This window comes from Lissotriton vulgaris, unplaced genomic scaffold (assembly GCF_964263255.1).
Source record: "Lissotriton vulgaris unplaced genomic scaffold, aLisVul1.2 SCAFFOLD_1025, whole genome shotgun sequence".
NCBI lineage: Eukaryota > Metazoa > Chordata > Amphibia > Caudata > Salamandridae > Lissotriton > Lissotriton vulgaris.
This window is the reverse complement of record NW_028249245.1, coordinates 468,096-485,492: the sequence shown is the minus strand read 5'-3', so window position 1 is coordinate 485,492 and position 17,397 is coordinate 468,096. Positions and strand designations below refer to the sequence as shown.

Sequence of the window (17,397 nt, the reverse complement as noted above, 5' to 3'; positions counted from 1 at the left end):
ATCTAGAAAAAGAAGCCAAAGACAACTCCTTTTTGGCTTCTGTTTATTTACCCTTTTTAAAAAACGATTTGTGCGTTTTTTGATACATTTTATCTTATGCATTCAAGTTTGCAGTATTTGTAAATCCGATAAACAACGGATTACCTCGTTTTTGGAGACTTTTCCATGCACGTAAAACTTAAAGGACATTTTTCCCCATTTCCACAGTCATTAGTTATTTCTTTAAACATGCGTCTTTTACATGTACTCCCTGATAAGATAGATAAGCATATATGCCCATCTCTCCCGACGAGGAATGAGGACATGTGGGTTAACCCAACCAACATACAATGCCTAGGGCATTTAGGCCCAGATATATAAAGCAACGGATAACAAAATCTAAGACCCAATATAGATATACCTGTTTAACCTGTACCATATACAATTTTTCAACTACATGCATGTTTTCTAATGAATCTCAACGTGAAATACTGTATGCACTGTATGTTGTGCTATGGCATAACATTTGGTCACAAACATTTTGTATACAATTTCTCTATTAGAACTCACAGAAGAACTCTTGCTCCTCGAGTATTGAACTTTCTGTATCTTGGATATTATCAAAATTGGAAACAGTAATAATATACGCTGTATATGTGGAAATAGGTATGATTACTACATATTGTCTATTATGCTTTTACTCTTTTGTCTTGTCTTATTACATCATCTTGGCTTGGTACCTTTGTTCACTACCTGGGTCGCTAGAGAATATCGAACATTCGACCTACCGGAGACACTGTTTAAAGCGCACTTCTCTGTACTGTTTTTAAAATCCCTTGATTCATCTTTTTATGTTTTGCACTTCTTGTTGTTTGGACTTGCTATAAGGACATATGAAATCTATAACTACGTGACTTGAGGCACGACACACTGTCATTTCACGGTTTAGATAATGCCTTGATGCTGAGACAGCACAAAATATTCCAATCACTTTCCACTTTAGGTGATTCCTTTCTTTTTTCTCTCTTTCTCTTGGGGTTAACTGCTATCTCATCACACTCCTAAACAATTCATTCATCTTTCTTTACAGCCTTGAGAAAGCCCCGGCGCAATTCGCCAAGAGGGGGCGAAACACGTGTCGGCTGTCCATGTTCCACTAAAAAACAATAAAGATGTTACACTGCAACCTGAAATAGTTCTGTCCTCTGTATGACGACTTGAAAGAACGGATATTAATCCTAACAAGCACATTTGTGATCCCTCATGGAGTACACACTCTCTACTTTTCAAACGTGCACTCCTGTATGAAGCCCAAGAGGTCCAGAGCTTCGAGTGTGTCTCCATTCACCTACAAAAGCAGCTTATCAAAGCGCTGTTTAAGCCTTGGAATCCTTGGACCTTTCCTACATTGCCTGTAGTCAGCTGAGTGAGTGCAGCAAATGCCCCTTCTCCCAATTCCCATAAAAGCCTTTGTGTGCCAAAGCTAGCTGGTGCTTTCTTGAAGTATGAGAAATGCAGGAAATAAAACAAAAAGAACTCTCAAATTTGTTCACCTGCCATTACCCAGCAAAATACAAGCTTGTGCTTTTACAGATAAATGGGGAGGGGTGGCGAGCAACATATAGCAGAAGTGGCATTTGAACGGGAAAGTAGTACACAAGTGAGTGAAAGTAGTACACAAGTGAGTGAGCTATAAAACACGTGTGCACTCACAAAGTGCTGAATGCAAAAAAGGAGTTCACTAAATGTAACCAGTGCAAGGATTCAAGTCAGCCAGTCTTAACCGCATGCGCGCTAGCGTTTTTCCCGCTGAGCGCTGCGATTTTAAAAATCCCGCGTTACGTGACAAGGTCAACTCGTCACACGCACAGCGCAGGTAACGCCCATGACGAGCTGACCTTGTCACACGCATCAAAGGGGTTAATCATTGTAAACAGTCTCTGCTCCAGAGGAGGGACATACACAGGAAGAGGAAGGCAAGCTATCAAGTGAGAAGCAAGCAAATGATAGTGACAATAATGTCAACCAATGGAAACCAATGGGCGGGCTGTAAGCCCACTGCAAGATCACAATAGGTATTTTGTATCCAGACTACTTACGCTGTCTGATAGGTGATCGCTAAAAAACACATAATAGGTGCAAAACCGATTGAGCTCGCAGGAGGCTGTGGAATGTCTGCTTCTGGGGCTACTGTTGTCATCAGTGGGGCTAAGGCTACCTTAAATCCACGAAACTGGAGAGTGACAACAGCAGTGAATCATGGGACACCAAAAGTGACGCACATAGATGAATGAACTTGTTGTATCGGGTGTTATGTTTCATGTCTAGTCCCCCCTCTGTTCCTCTTTCTTCACTCCCCCTCTCACTTGGTTAACCCTGGATTTCAGCGCCGGGACACCCCTTCGGGGGTAGCTGCGCGCTCTATAAACTACATAAAATAAAAATAAAAAATGTCCCAGTTTTAATTACACCATTTACTGCTCCCCCTAACCTCCTTCATTTTTTCACCTTGTGCTGTTAGGTTCATCCCCTCTTTTTTATAGCCTTGTGCCTTCACTAATGATGGGGTGCCTACAGAGTCTCACCAAGCCCCTGTCCCTGATCATCTGTGGTGCATTACTGCTTGCAATGTGGAGTCCTTTTTAATTCATGCCAGTTTACTGGTCCACCTGGACGCGCCAACACCAACAGCCAAGGCTCCTGTTTTTACGAATAAATTGAAGCCGTTGATGACGTTACAGCAGCTCCACCAACAGCAGCACTACAGATCTCTCCAATGCCACACTTGCTTCTATGAGAACCACAGATTCATTAAGATGGCTGCCTTCCTGTCACTTTGCCGGCGCGTCTATGACGCCTAGGCAAGGAAGCTAGGAATGCGTTGGCAGTAGGAAGAAGACATTGGATTGGAGGAAGCATGAGTGAGGTCACAAGGGGGTCATGGTTTAATAGTGACCAGGTGGAAGTACACTGTAGGGTGCAGGAAACTTGCAAAATTTGTATGCAAGCAAAAAGGAGACGGGTTATGGTGGCACTCTGGGAGCAGGGGAGGCAGAGTGCAAGCAGGCTGAATGAAAGGAGGACAGAGGAGTGGGTGCACTGAAGGAGTTCAGATGAAAAACTAGAGAATCATCCATCAGCAATTACAGTAGCTCCGGCCTTCTAATGGGTGGTATGAGCCTTCTGTTCCAACATTCCAATGTTTGTCTTCATGTTTCTCCCTTTTTAATGTAGAAAATTCTACAATAGTGGGTGGAATGTTCTAATAGGCTTATAGCCCCTCTGTCTTGGGCTATACCGCTTATTAAAAGCCCTCTCCCTTGTTAAAGGTCCTCATCTATGGCTCAGGTTCTATAACTCGGGTTCAGGGTGTTTAATAACCAGTATATCCCTCGACAGCTTCTATAAGTCTATATTGACACAGAGTGAAATAACGGTGGCCATGTTCATGTAGGCACATTTGCCAGACCTAATTATAGAGGCTCAGAAGAAGGACGTTTTAGCACTTTAAGCTAAGCCGGAGCAGAACATTCCAAGAGTCCCCGCACAGCATGTCTTAGAGGCTTCTGGCGGTGCTCCTTCTGGAGAGAAGCCGTATCCAAGACCTGCTCCCACACCAGACGAAGGCAATGACTGTACAGTTAGAGGACGGTGAGTTACGAAACCCAAAGAGTGTGCAGCTTTGGCACAATCAATATCACAAACCGTGGGAGAGCAACAGGAGTCATCTTTCTAGAATGAGGGGGTGCAGCTAACCCATGGTCATAACAAGATGGGGGATCCTCAAGAGAAGTGAAAGAAGAGTTTATGCGCATGCCCGTCACGGACATCCACCGCATGGGAGCGCTATGGAAGGAGTGACTACTACCATGCGAGCGTGAACACATTTAATGGCAATTAGGGCATGATATAATCATCTGTAATTCCATCATTGTAATAGGTACCTGAGAATCCCTAAAATTCAACCATGAATTTGTCCTTTGACAGTGATTAATATCCAACTTGATCAAGACTAATTAAGGTGCTTATTTGAGGGGGCATTAATGGTTCTTCAAATGAATAGATCACCAGGGATGATGTTAATGACTAGTTGGTGAAAGCATTTAAAGGGAATGACACACCATTAAGATACTTCTGAGAAAGGCTGTAGAGCGCAGACGCTATGCCGTGCTTGGCCCTCGTCGCCTGTATCGCCTATGGGGAGACTAGGGATCTGATTTAAATCTTGGCAGATGGGATACTCCATCACAAACGTGACGGATAACCCGTCTGCCGAAAAATAAATCCCATAGGATATAATGCACGTGTAATACGGCGGACAGGATATCCGTCATGTTTGGGACGGAGTATTCAATCCGCCAAGATCTAATTCAGACCCCAAGTGAAGTACTACTCAAGGTTTCAGTGATCTTTGTAATAAAGAGATTAATACTTCATTTGATTATTTTCTTGTGGTGTCTCTCCAGTGTGGTGCGCCGAGTGATCGGCCATCGTGGGTGCTGCTGCGACGGAAAGACCAATATCTGATGCACCACTGTGGGGAGTGTCATCTCTGTACTTAGGGAAGTTCTCGCTTGGAGGCCACAGGGCACAGAGCAGCAGACAGGGCCCAGGAGCCTTGTCTGAGAATCTACCACTGAGTACACTGTTTAAGGGGGGTGTTGTGTGAAGATAAATTCAATGATATTAGAGGTTTGTGATGACTTTGCCGCTGTCTTTCTTGCCCCCCGCTCCCCTCTGATTATGGAGGTTCATTAGAGATAATGTGACTGCGAATATGACAATGTAAATGACAAGGGGGCCTCCAACGTCCAGGTTACCGACACCTTCTGGCAGAGGAGTGATCATCGACTGCTTTAAGGTAGACAAATGCATCTTGTTTGATCAATGTACCAGCAGAGGGCGTATTGGCTACTAGGGTGGTCACTGGCCACGGAGGTAAAGCATGTCAAACGCTTCTGCCGGACCCGGGTCGGCAAATTGAAATGGGACTTAAAGGACAAGGAACCTTTTCAAAGTTAAAAAAAATGTCCTGCAGAGGAAAAGAAAAGATACTAGATCCAGCTTTTTAAAATCTATACATAACTGTGGCCGCACATGAGTGGGGCTCAGAAAAAGCGCAGGGCCTGGGGAATAACGAATCTGACTCTATTCTCATAGGTCTGCATCGGGCCATAAGGGTGTGTATGCCACAGTATGCTTCATTGGCTGACATCCTGCAGCAAGCATGAGGGAAAGGTCTCTTATCTGTACCAATAGTTTTGCTGCTCTAGACTATTCACGAGTGGGCAATAGATGGCTGGGATTAGATAAACAGCTTGCTTACTCGCATACTGATTTTAGGGTCCCTGTGAGTAATGAATCATTATCCATTATTAGGTCTCGCCTAGGCAGCGCTTGTGCTGTCTCTTCAAGGCATGCTGTATTCAAGATATAGGCTTTAAGCTTCGCCCATGTTTTTAATTGGCTCCTTTGACTGTCTTTTGGAAATGCTTTTTTTTTCTTTGGGTCATGTCTTTAGTAGTACCTCCTTTTCTATTCTTGTAACCTCTCCGGAGGAATGCCCCGATACATGTGATTTACTTTCAGCTTCAGAGCACTCTTTTCGGAATGACTTCTTCATCTTAGCTGGGGTTTCAGGCACAACAGCCCGTTCCCTGACCGCACATCCCAACACACCCTCTCTTGGACTGCAGCAGCCTGCTCCTCCTCCCTCTTGCTTGTTAATATTTATTTCTTAAGGAAGTCCATCTTTCTTTCCTATTTATTTACTTTTGTATCATTTGTGGCACACCGCACTTTAGCATAACATGTTTAAAGCGAAAGCGCTGCGTGGTGTGAATGTACAAAAGTGAATAGATAATAAATACCAGCGGCTGCCGCTTTTCCTTTCGATTTCTTAACTTTGTTGTACAAAGGGAAAGCACCCTATGCTGGAGACCATCTCTAAATGATGCTCTGTGTGTCAATTAATCTCAAAACTGAGCTTTTTTCAAACAAATTACAAAGTTCTATTATTACTTTACCATTTTAGTAAGATTGTAGCAGGAAGTTGAGTCCCCTTGTTATTGCAGGCTTGATTTCTAGCCTTTGTTTTGCATATCTACAGCTAAATTTTTATAAAACGGAGGCAACAAAATTGCCAGACTTCTTTCAAATGAGCTTGGATTACCTGCTTTTACGGTATATGTCTATGAACGTTAGTTGATAAGTATTCCCTACTTTTGTAAACAAATCTAAGCCAACAGCCTGCCATGTTTGCTGTAGATGTCACTGTGCGTATAGTTATCTTGCAATAGGCTGTCAAAAGAACAATGTGCAAGCTCAGAGTGCCTTGCTGGGGAGAAGATCAGAGAACAGTGGATAAATGCTCAGAGGAGGGTGTGGGGACAGGAATACAACTGTCCTAACTCAAGCTACACAATGTGTGATGCAATGTGGGCCTTTCTGTGGCACCACTTTATGTTTGTCCCACTACGTTCACTTTATTTGTGTGCCGGGGTGGGAGAAGATTGAGGATTCAGTTGTGCAGAGGTAGCCCTGGTATACTGCCAGTGCACTAGGTGGTCTAACATAGATCGAACATGCGTGTATACATCTTGTGAATTAGCAAAGAGTTTGTGAAGAATTGACAGAGCAACTCGGGTGAGCTTCGCAGGGGCTGACAAGATCCTCGGCTGATTAACCACTTTCAACGTTTTTTACATTTTTGAGCTTTGCATGTTTTTGACCCTACCCGGTGCTGTTCTTGGACCTATTTAGGAAGGGATGACACTTGACAGAACTTTAGTATATAGGTTTCGAACTCCTACTTATGCCAGAGACTGCCTGGTAAACCAGTACAATAGTTGTACTAAAGTGCCAATGTAGCCCAATTGCTGATGTGGGCCTGTATAGCTGCATATTACTCATTGATCAGATTATGAAGGATCCAATCATGCAACCCCAACACATCTCCCCCTTCCCCATCACCCCTTAAAGTGACTCAACGATATACTCATGCACAGAAGTTTTTCAATCCAACATGTCATGGTCATATTGTGGTGCTTCATGGAGAGGTGCGATAACACTGAGTTTCAGCACCGACTTGTCGTCGACGGCACTACCAGTATATCTGTGACAGTATATTCCTCTCTCCTAGTGCTCCGATGCGATATACCAAGGGCGAAAATGAGAACACAAAAAAAAGAAAAAAAAATCCAGCATGTAGTGAAGCCCTCCTCGTTGCAGCCCTCCTCCATGTTGTCCTTCTCTCTGCCCTTCACTGTGCTGCCCACTTCGTTGCCCTTCCCCTTGTTATTCCTAGTTAAGCACTGTTTTTAAAGGGTGCAGTACCACAGGCTGTTACCAGGTGTCCCTGTGGAGTTGTAAAGGGACCTCTATTGGCCAGTTAAGGTACTGCACCCTTAATGCAATTATAAAGAGAAAGATTGCAGCTGAGCATAAGTTTCCATTTGTTCTTATAGGAAGTGCGATCTTTGTTAGCTTGCGTTTTAAAAATGCCCTATTAAATAGACAACAATTGTGCATATTTAGAAGGCAAGGTAACAAAAATCTTACTTCCAATAAAAATAAATGGAAAAGTATACTACGCTGCAATCTTTCCCTCTATAATTGCATAAAGTGTGCTTCTCTCCCCACCGATTCTTGATTTGCTTTCTCTTGCCCGTGTGCTTCTCTGCCCACCTATTCTTGTGTTGTTTTCTCTTGCCAGTGTGCTTCTCACCCTACCCATGCTTGTGTTGCTTCTCTCACTCGTGTGCATCTCTTCGTACCCATGCTCGTGCTGCTTTCTCTTGCCCTTGTGCATCTCTTCGTACCCATGCGTGTGTTGCTTCTCTCACTTGTGTGCATCTCTTCGTACCCATGCTTGTGTTGCTTCTCTCACTCGTGTGCATCTCTTCGTACCCATGCTCGTGCTGCTTTCTCTTGCCCTTGTGCATCTCTTCGTACCCATGCATGTGTTGCTTCTCTCACTTGTGTGCATCTCTTCGTACCCATGCTTGTGTTGCTTCTCTCACTTGTGTGCATCTCTTCGTACCCATGCTCGTGCTGCTTTCTCTCGCCCGTGTGCTTCTCTCCGTACCCATGCTTGTGTTGCTTCTCTCACTCGTGTGCATCTCTTCGTACCCATGCTCGTGCTGCTTTCTCTTGCCCTTGTGCATCTCTTCGTACCCATGCGTGTGTTGCTTCTCTCACTTGTGTGCATCTCTTCGTACCCATGCTTGTGTTGCTTCTCTCACTCGTGTGCATCTCTTCGTACCCATGCTCGTGCTGCTTTCTCTTGCCCTTGTGCATCTCTTCGTACCCATGCGTGTGTTGCTTCTCTCACTTGTGTGCATCTCTTCGTACCCATGCTTGTGTTGCTTCTCTCACTTGTGTGCATCTCTTCGTACCCATGCTCGTGCTGCTTTCTCTCGCCCGTGTGCTTCTCTCCGTACCCATGCTTGTGTTGCTTTCTCTCTCCCATGTGCTTCTCTTCTGACCCATGCTTGCGTTGTTTTCTCTCGTACGTGTGCTTCTCTCCCTACCCATGCTCATGTTGCTTTCACTCACCCGTGTGCTTCTCTCACTACTCATGCTCGTGTTACTTTCACACAACTGTGTGCTTTTCTCCCTACTCATGCTTGCGTCGTTTTCTCTCGCACGTGTGCTTCTCTTCCTACCCATGCTCGTGTTACTTTCACACAACTGTGTGCTTTTCTCCCTACTCATGCTTGCGTCGTTTTCTCTCGCACGTGTGCTTCTCTTCCTACCCATGCTCGTGTTACTTTCACACAACTGTGTGCTTTTCTCCCTACTCATGCTTGCGTCGTTTTCTCTCGCACGTGTGCTTCTCTTCCTACCCATGCTCATGTTGCTTTCACTCACCCGTGTGCTTCTCTCACTACTCATGCTCGTGAAGTACTGGTGTTATAACTTTCATAGGTTGGCATGGAGACATTTGGTGATTATAATTAAGTAGATTTAAAGTCTTTTTAAAATGGCAAACTTTTGTTACAATTATATAAAAAAATCATTTTATGAACCAAAATGTGTATTTGTGTCAGATGATGGCCTTTTTTCAATACGGGCTCAACCACCCCATCAAGGTCGAATCTTGACTCCTTGTTATATAGTTCCCCTTTCTATTTTATTTTTTCTACTTTTATTCGCGCTCCAGTAGACTTTAATGGAACTCGCAGACTTCAATGTTAAGCATGGATGGCCATAGACTTCCATCAACATTTAAACTTCACTTTTTCCATTTTTCTTTTTGAGATTTTATACAATTTTTAGTATCAAATTCCCTCACACCAGAGCTCTTCTGTCCTCCCACCAAGTGTAAAAAAGCAGCAGTCCTCACCCCGTCCACTGCGCTGATGGTGAAATCGTAACTGCGCATGCCCTCGTCGCGGTCCAGGCTCTGCGCCGTGCACAGCTCGCCCGTCTGCTTGTGGATGCGGAATTGGGTGGGTACCACGCTGCCAATGCCCGAGCCCAGGGAATAGGTAATCGTCCCGAAGGTGCCACTGTCCGCATCCGCCGCAGAGACCTATGGGCGGAAGGAGAAAAGAGTGAGGCTGTGCAATCATTACCAAAGGGAAAACTTCACCTAGTATTTGAAAAATCTTCATTGATTGATTAAAAAATAATCATTACAATATTTGGAGCATTAACAGCTGTAATCACAGTAGCGCAAAGGATCAATTATAGTCAAATGCATAAATAGATAAAATAAGGAAAGACCACTTAAATGTAATCATTTTCAACAAATTTTTGGTAGGGATAGCCACCACACTAGAACATTGATACCACAAAAACAACTTAAAGTAGTTTGTGTCTTGTCTCTAATGATCCTAGTCTCCATGGTCATTGCCTTACTAACAAGATATCTCCATGCTTGCACACACACTTTATCTTATCCTTTTATTCCTAACTCCACATCCATAAAGTGACTACATGCTTATTCCGCTGTGCGATAAACAGTATTAAAATAAATGGATAAAATTCCTCAATGCCCATCACTTTTAATACAGACTTATTAAGTGCTTACATGCAGTGCCTTAGTGCTACCCAAACTTTATTTCTATCAGTGGGTAGCATGTCAATAATGATTGTTCTAATGATACCTAATTTCGTTTTTTTCTGCTAAAAAGATATACTTGACAAATTAAATGGATTAATTTCCCAGAAAGGCATAAGATATTGCTTGACCACATGTTCTCAACCCTTGTCCATTGAAAGTGGGTTTCAACAATGCTTGCTGCTTTTCCTCTAATAGGCAAGGGCAAGTGCACATGATATTTGTTAGCGTTTCGAATGCAAACCCACAGAGACTATAGTTTGGCGTTGGCGAGTTGCATATCCATCTTGGGGTTCCATCCTTTGTCGGATATTGGCCAAATCTTACTTTTAAAAATGTGTCCCTAATAAATGGCTGAAGACTAAGTAGTAGATAAGGTTGGGGCTTCTTGTTATTAAAGAATTAATGATCGGCCAGGCATGTTTTTTTGCTGATAGGCTCCTTATCCAGTATCAGGTATAGTATGTTCGTTAAGCGTTTTAAAAAGTGTTAACACATATTTCTATTTCTGCCCCAATTATCATATGGAAAGAGATTAAATGTATTTAGACTCTGTTAAGTAAGACTTCAGCCCACTTGCGTAGTCGGATTTAGTCAATTCTTGTCAACACAAATTTGCAAGGCTGCGAGAATAAGATAAAATCAAGGAGTATAAGCTTTTTAAAAATGCTGTTTGCCTTACTAACGTTGGACTTGACTGGGGTGTGTAGATTTATGCCAAAAGATCTGATTTGCTCTTGAACCCCGCATCTGGAATTCCATTTGGACCTGGAGCGCCATTTGATTTAATTCAGGTGATAGAGCTAATAATGCTATTTAGGGGTTATGGTCGCTCTCCACATGGTACGCCACAATTCCAGGTGTTAGTTGCCTAAAAACAAGAGCATAGTCGATTAGCGAATTTTGTCTGGAATTTTTTTAAGTTGGTACACCTACTATATTTGATTGATGTTATTCCTGTAGCAAAGTAAGCTCATATTTTTAAAGGTGATAGCAGCAAACCTGAATGATATCATTGTTTAAGTTATCTGACCTATTGACCATGTGTATGTTAAAATGCCCTTATTAGGGAATTGATGGGTCAAAGTATCAATCACTTCCCAAAATTAATATTGTTGGCAACATGAACAATGGACTGACATAGCAACAGTTCATTCAATGCCTCACTAGAAACAGAATGAGAAAAGTGTGTTGCATTTTCACTTTGATCGTTACTGAATCCACAGACCTGTGTTTCCAAAAACTTACATGTAGGAATATTAAAATTTCTGATCAAGATAATATTGACAATACATTTAGATTTCCCAACGCCAGGGGCCTGGAAACAGGAACTATTGTCATGTGGGTTTGACAATACTTCAGCGCAGTGCACTAGTCACTTTATTCTGTTTTGCATCCTATCTTCTGGGCCGAGACCTTCTTTATTGCTCCAAAAACTGCGGAAGTCAAATCTGAGATATCGCAAAGAAGGGTTAATATCTCTGCAGTCCCTAGGTTTCCCAGAAATCTGTTATGCGTAATGAAATTCTATAAAATCATCCCTTTATGTTAGGAAACGATATGAATTTCAAGAAATAGAAATTAATAGATGATATGTTAACATAGAAAGTTTTGATCTTAACTTTTCTGCGATAATTATGTCTTAAAACTGTCCTGGAGTAAATCACTTTATATTGTTCCATGGACATTAATATGACATTTTAATATACTGTACTTTTTATTGTAATTTATCCGCTTTTATGGCTCCATTCAGATAAAGATTTGCTTTGTTTTGATTTGACTGGTAGAGCAATATTTTGTCATCTACAAAAAATATAAATCAAACGTAATCAGTCCTATAATAAGTGTGAGCCTGAAATGCCTGTACAAAAGCCTGTCTCTACTTTCCTTTTCAGAGGCGAGTTGTGGCACATCCAGTTGCTTGTGATGTAGAGTGAGGTGGCATCAGAGAAGGGCTCAGTGGTCTCTGTGGAAACCTGGACCAGGCAGGGATGATTTGAACCAGCAGAAGGCTGCCAAAAGGGGCAGAAAATGGAATTGGTAACATGAGCAGCAGCCTGCACTCCTTCCTCCGAGACATAAAAAGGTTCAGAGCCTGCACCCCCTGCACTGATCTATCACACTTTCAGAGCCTGCACTCCCTCCTTCGAGACATAAAACTTTCAGAGCATGCATTCCCAGTACTGATAAGTTCATAGCCTGTGCCTTTTGCGCCTCTCAAGTACTTGGCACATGCACAGTACAAAGCCAGTGCCCCAGGTGTGCTGTTTAAGTTTCCTTTTGTTTAAACTCCTATTATTAACTTTGTAGAATAATTGTGTTTTTCTTTTCCAAACTTTCCTGGCTGGAGCTGTGAGGAATGATTCCAGGACATGTCTAGCCCTGCAGGGTGCTCGTCCTGCGTCCATACAAAGGAAAGTGAAGGATGAAAAGAAGACGGCATGAAAGTGGAAGTGTTAGGGGATGAGATTCTTTCTACCCCTTCTGAAGGCCTGTGGGGCAGATATTGCGGCCCCAGGGGTGAATGCCAGGAACCCAGAGCATCATCCTTTTCTAGACTCCAGAGCTAGATATTGCTTCTGCAGCACTGGATGTCTGTACTCCAGAGCCTTAACTCCTTCTGTGAGCCCTACAAGTCCTATATTACTGCCGCAACAGTGGGTGCCTGTACTCGAAATCCTCTACCCCTTCTGTGAGGCCAACAAACCCTAAACTGCCGCCGCAACAAGGGATGCATGAACTTCGGAGCCTCTACCCCTTTTGTGAGCCCTGCAAGTCATTGTTTACTGCCCCAAAGGTGGATGCCTGTACTCCAAATCCTCTACCCCTTCTGTGAGCCCAACAAGCCCTAAATTACTGCCCCAACGGTGGATGCCGGTACTCCAGAGTCTCTCCCCCTTCTGTGAACCAACCAAGCCATATATTATTGTCTCAACAGTGGATGCCTGTAATACAGAGCCTCTACCCCTCCTTCTGTGAGCACTACAAGCCATATATTATTGCCTCAACGGTGGATGCCTGTACTCCAAATCCTCTACCCCTTCTGTGAGCCCAACAAGCCCTAAAATACTGCCCCAACAGTGGATGTCTGTACTCCAGATCCTCTACCCCTTCTGTGAGACCCAGAAAACCTGGAATCAATCCTGGCGTCCCCTCTTGATTTAAAATGTGTGATCCCAGCCAAAGATGCTACTTCATTGACCCTCCTTTTTCTCAGTTTTTACCCATGCGAGCACCTTTAAATATGTAAGCTGAGGACGTCCAATGTAGCAACAAACGTGTTTGATTTAACAATACTAAAAATGTTGCTCTATGTAAAGAAACTCGGCCGAATATATGCTACAGGTGACTACTGATATGGCTCTTAGTTTAATACTGACCGTTGTCATCGCATGGGCAGGAGTGTGTCCAACTCCAAGTTCAGTGTGAAAATGGTCACTTTAAATTTTTAGCTCTCTAAGCATTGCTATACCGCTTCTGCATGTTCAACAAATACACATTTTTGATTTTTTAAAGAGATTTTCCCATATCTGCTCATGATGTTTGTCACATGTTTTACACGCCAACTATTTCCAGGGCTCGGCTTGAGCACAAGCTCTTGGAGCCACACTCCGGCGCAGACCCAGGGCGCCGGCCGTGAACGCCCAGCTGACCCCGGCGATGGCACTTTGTTGAATGTCGCTCTGACTTATTTGCGGAGTTTCACAAGCTTCCATCACTATAAAGTCAGGGCCCCGTGGACAGCAGGGCTGGGGAGATTATGGGCCGAGAGCACCGAGCACCTGCCAGTGAGGGTCCACGGGATACGGACAGGGGCCTGCCGAGACCCCGCATCCTGGCCACGAGGGGCCACTCAAGCCCTGGTGAGGTAGTTGCAACACTGATGTGAGGCAGCAGTGACCCGGTGTTGCACCAATAGCAGCCCCCCCGGAGGAAGGAGGCCTGCTGAGACAGTACCGAGCTGGCATAGGCGCCAGTAGGGGCTCGGATGGGAAGCACTTGACCCGGGCCTGGAGGTCAGCATGGGGTCAGATGTAGACGTGCTTTAATTTCCAGCATTCAATAAAGAGGAGAGCTCACAAGCTGGATTTGATGAGCAGGGGTCTCTCTGAACCTCTGGGAGGGAAAGTCCTGCCTTCTAGTGGAAGCCTAGTGCGGAGTGTAGGTCGAGCCTAGCGGCAGCGCGCATGCACTGCTCGCTCTGGGATGCATGCAGTAGTCGAGGATGCTGTGGAATCCTCGCCTTCTCTCCGCCCATATTTTTGAGTGGCTGGTGTCATTGTCCTTGGTAAATGCTGGATTCCGATTGATAATGAGGCTTGTTAGTCCCTCCTTATTACCGCCCTGTCGCCATTTGTTACCTACCATGAGGATTGGATCTTTTACTTGTGGCGTTACACTGTCTCCTTCATAAGTCGGTAGGCACTCTTTTTTATTTGTAGTGCGGTCCGCTTTCACGGCTGCGCTTGTTTATTTAATTCATTTGCTGTGCGGGCCGAAAGGGAGTGTTTCTACTCACTAATCTAACAAGCATTTGCAATGCAATAGGTATCACATTTACGCGAGTTTGAGCTATTACAAATAACAATTGTCATTTACAATGCCAATAGCTTAAACTTGCGTAAGTGCGAGACCTATTGCATTGCAAATGCTTGTATTATTTTGTACGGTCTGTAAAACTATTCAGCTATGAGCATTTAAATTGTCTGCTTCTAGAAAGCTTGCGAAAGGTTTGATGGCGGCGCTATTTAAAAACAAATACTGAAATAATTAAAGTAAGTAGCCGAGCCAGTAAAACTGCTAGCCTTCTCGTTCAAGTCACCCTCACAGTGAGGTTTCAGCTATATTCGCTTTCAGGAGCGCGCCTCGACTCAGGACCATTCTTGGCGCTGTGCTGCTGGGGCGCCAGCGAGGAGGCACCAAACCCAGCTTGCTACCTTAAGGGGTCACGGGCTCAGGGCCCATGTGACTTCAGGCCCACTCAGACACCGCCACCAAGAAGGCCTGCCAGGGGTTAGGCGTCAAGCAGCTGCCCACCAGAGCCCCTATGACCCAGGAAGAGGTCCCACGAGGCACCCGCCACCATGTATTATGCCTATGGGGTGTACATGTACCTGGTGGGGTGTGGAGTATAGTGGGGTTACACACCATACAGCTTCCCCACCAGAAGCTCAAGCACCCTCCAGTGCATTCAGACTCAAATAATGCCACCTCCTACCCCCCTTCAGAAAAAGAGGCGAGGGGCACGGGTTCCAAACGCACCGATTCCCCGCCGGAACTCTAGTGGTCGAAGCATGCCCAGGACCCCACAGCACTCGCTGTGGGTAGGGGTCCCCTGCAGGGCTTTAAGTGGGCCGGGCCTCACCGGAGCTGAGCACCAGTAGTTTTTAAAAGGGGGCCTCGAATCGGGTCTCTCTCTATCGGGCTGTGTTTTGTGCCCTGGCACAGGCGGACTGCAGTGACAGCAGGTACGTGGATGTGCGCTGCTCACACTCTCACTTCTCAGTAGTGGAGAAGTTACGGCATGACGTCATGCCAGGTGAGCGTTGTGGGGGAAGGGAAATCCTTTAAAGAGAGTCATTTTCCCTCTGGATTTCCCTTCTCTTTTTGAAACTCTGAAGCAGCAACATTGTCGTGGTGTCACCAGGGCTTTAAGTGGAAGCTTTTTCAATATTATGTACAACAAGCCATAGTTGCTGCTTATTTATCTAATGCAGCTAACAACCATTGGCAAACCCAATAGTCCTGACTTGTTGTAGGTATGATGTTACTTGTTGTATCATATATCCGGATGCAATGACAGAAACAGCAAAATACAAGGTAGGTGGCACATTATGCTAAGCACAGATGTTTAGCTAATGTGTTTTTAAGCCACGCCCTTAATTACATTGACCACGCCCCTTTGAGAGACCCCCCAGTTTTTTCATCCCACTTAAAGCCCTGGTCCCAAGAGAAGATGGATAGTTGGGGGGGGGCTGAAGAATGACGCTCTGCTGACGCCCTCATGCACCCGCCCACCCAGTCACCAGTATCTATGCTGCGTCTCCAGTGTGCTGAGGGGGTTCCCCGATCGACTCAGGTAGAATGAGGGGTGTAGGGGCCCTCGTGCAACCGCACAATCAGGCCCACTCACACACCAGCAGCAGCCCGTCCTTCCACCGTGGATGTATGACGTTACAACGCATACTTTTACAACACATACCTTTACAACGCATTTTTTACAACGCAACATCCATTACAACGCATTCTATTACAACGCATGCCATTACAACAAATTTTTTAAAACTACCTTTACAACGCAATCCAATACATCGCATACTACCTTTACAATGCATACCATTACAACGCTTAACTTTACATTGCATGTAAGGTAAGTATTGGATAGTGTAGGGGTTAAAATTACTATTCTAACTCCAGGGGGTGCAACAGTAGGGTAAGTGTTGGAGAGTGTAGGGGTAAAAATTACTATTCTAACTCCAGGGGGTGCAACAGTAGGGTAAGTGTTGGAGAGTGTAGGGGTAAAAATTACTATTCTAACTCCAGGGGGTGCAACAGTAGGGTAAGTGTTGGATAGTGTAGGGGTAAAAATTACTATTCTAACTCCAGGGGGTGCAACAGTAGGGTAAGTGTTGGAGAGTGTAGGGGTAAAAATTACTATTCTAACTCCAGGGGGTGCAACAGTAGGGTAAGTGTTGGAGAGTGTAGGGGTAAAAATTACTATTCTAACTCCAGGGGGTGCAACAGTAGGGTAAGTGTTGGATAGTGTAGGGGTAGAAATTACTATTCTAACTCCAGGGGGTGCAACAGTAGGGTAAGTGTTGGAGAGTGTAGGGGTAAAAATTACTATTCTAACTCCAGGGGGTGCAACAGTAGGGTAAGTGTTGGAGAGTGTAGGGGTAAAAATTACTATTCTAACTCCAGGGGGTGCAACAGTAGGGTAAGTGTTGGAGAGTGTAGGGGTAAAAATTACTATTCTAACTCCAGGGGGTGCAACAGTAGGGTAAGTTTTGGATAGTGTAAGGGTACTATGTGTTGTAATGCAATGCATTGTAATGGTATGCGTTGTAATGACTGCGTTGTAATGACATGCGTTGTAGTGGTATGCGTTGTAGTGTCATGCGTTGTAATGGTTGCGTTGTAATGGCATGCATTGTAAAAGGTTTGTTGTTATGGTAGTGCATTGTAAAAGTTGCGTTGTAAAGGTTGCTTCCCCTCCACCGTGCCTCGGCTCAGGTAGTATGAGGGTCTGTAGGGCCCCTCACCCCCTGGCCCACTCACACACCAGCAGCAGGCCGCCCCTTCCTAGTGCCGAGGCTCACCTCGGCTCATGTAGTATGAGAGGCTGGAGGGCC

General features: G+C 44.6%; 1 protein-coding gene across 1 annotated transcript in view; it reads right to left on the bottom strand.

Moving 5' to 3' along the window:
* Positions 1-17,397, bottom strand: part of DCHS1 (dachsous cadherin-related 1) — a 352,029-nt gene that overhangs the window by 77,093 nt on the left and 257,539 nt on the right. The window contains exon 3 of the mRNA XM_086950300.1: positions 9,326-9,514. Within this exon, the coding sequence (XP_086806426.1) occupies positions 9,326-9,514 (189 nt within the window). The remainder of the gene's footprint in view (positions 1-9,325; positions 9,515-17,397) is intronic.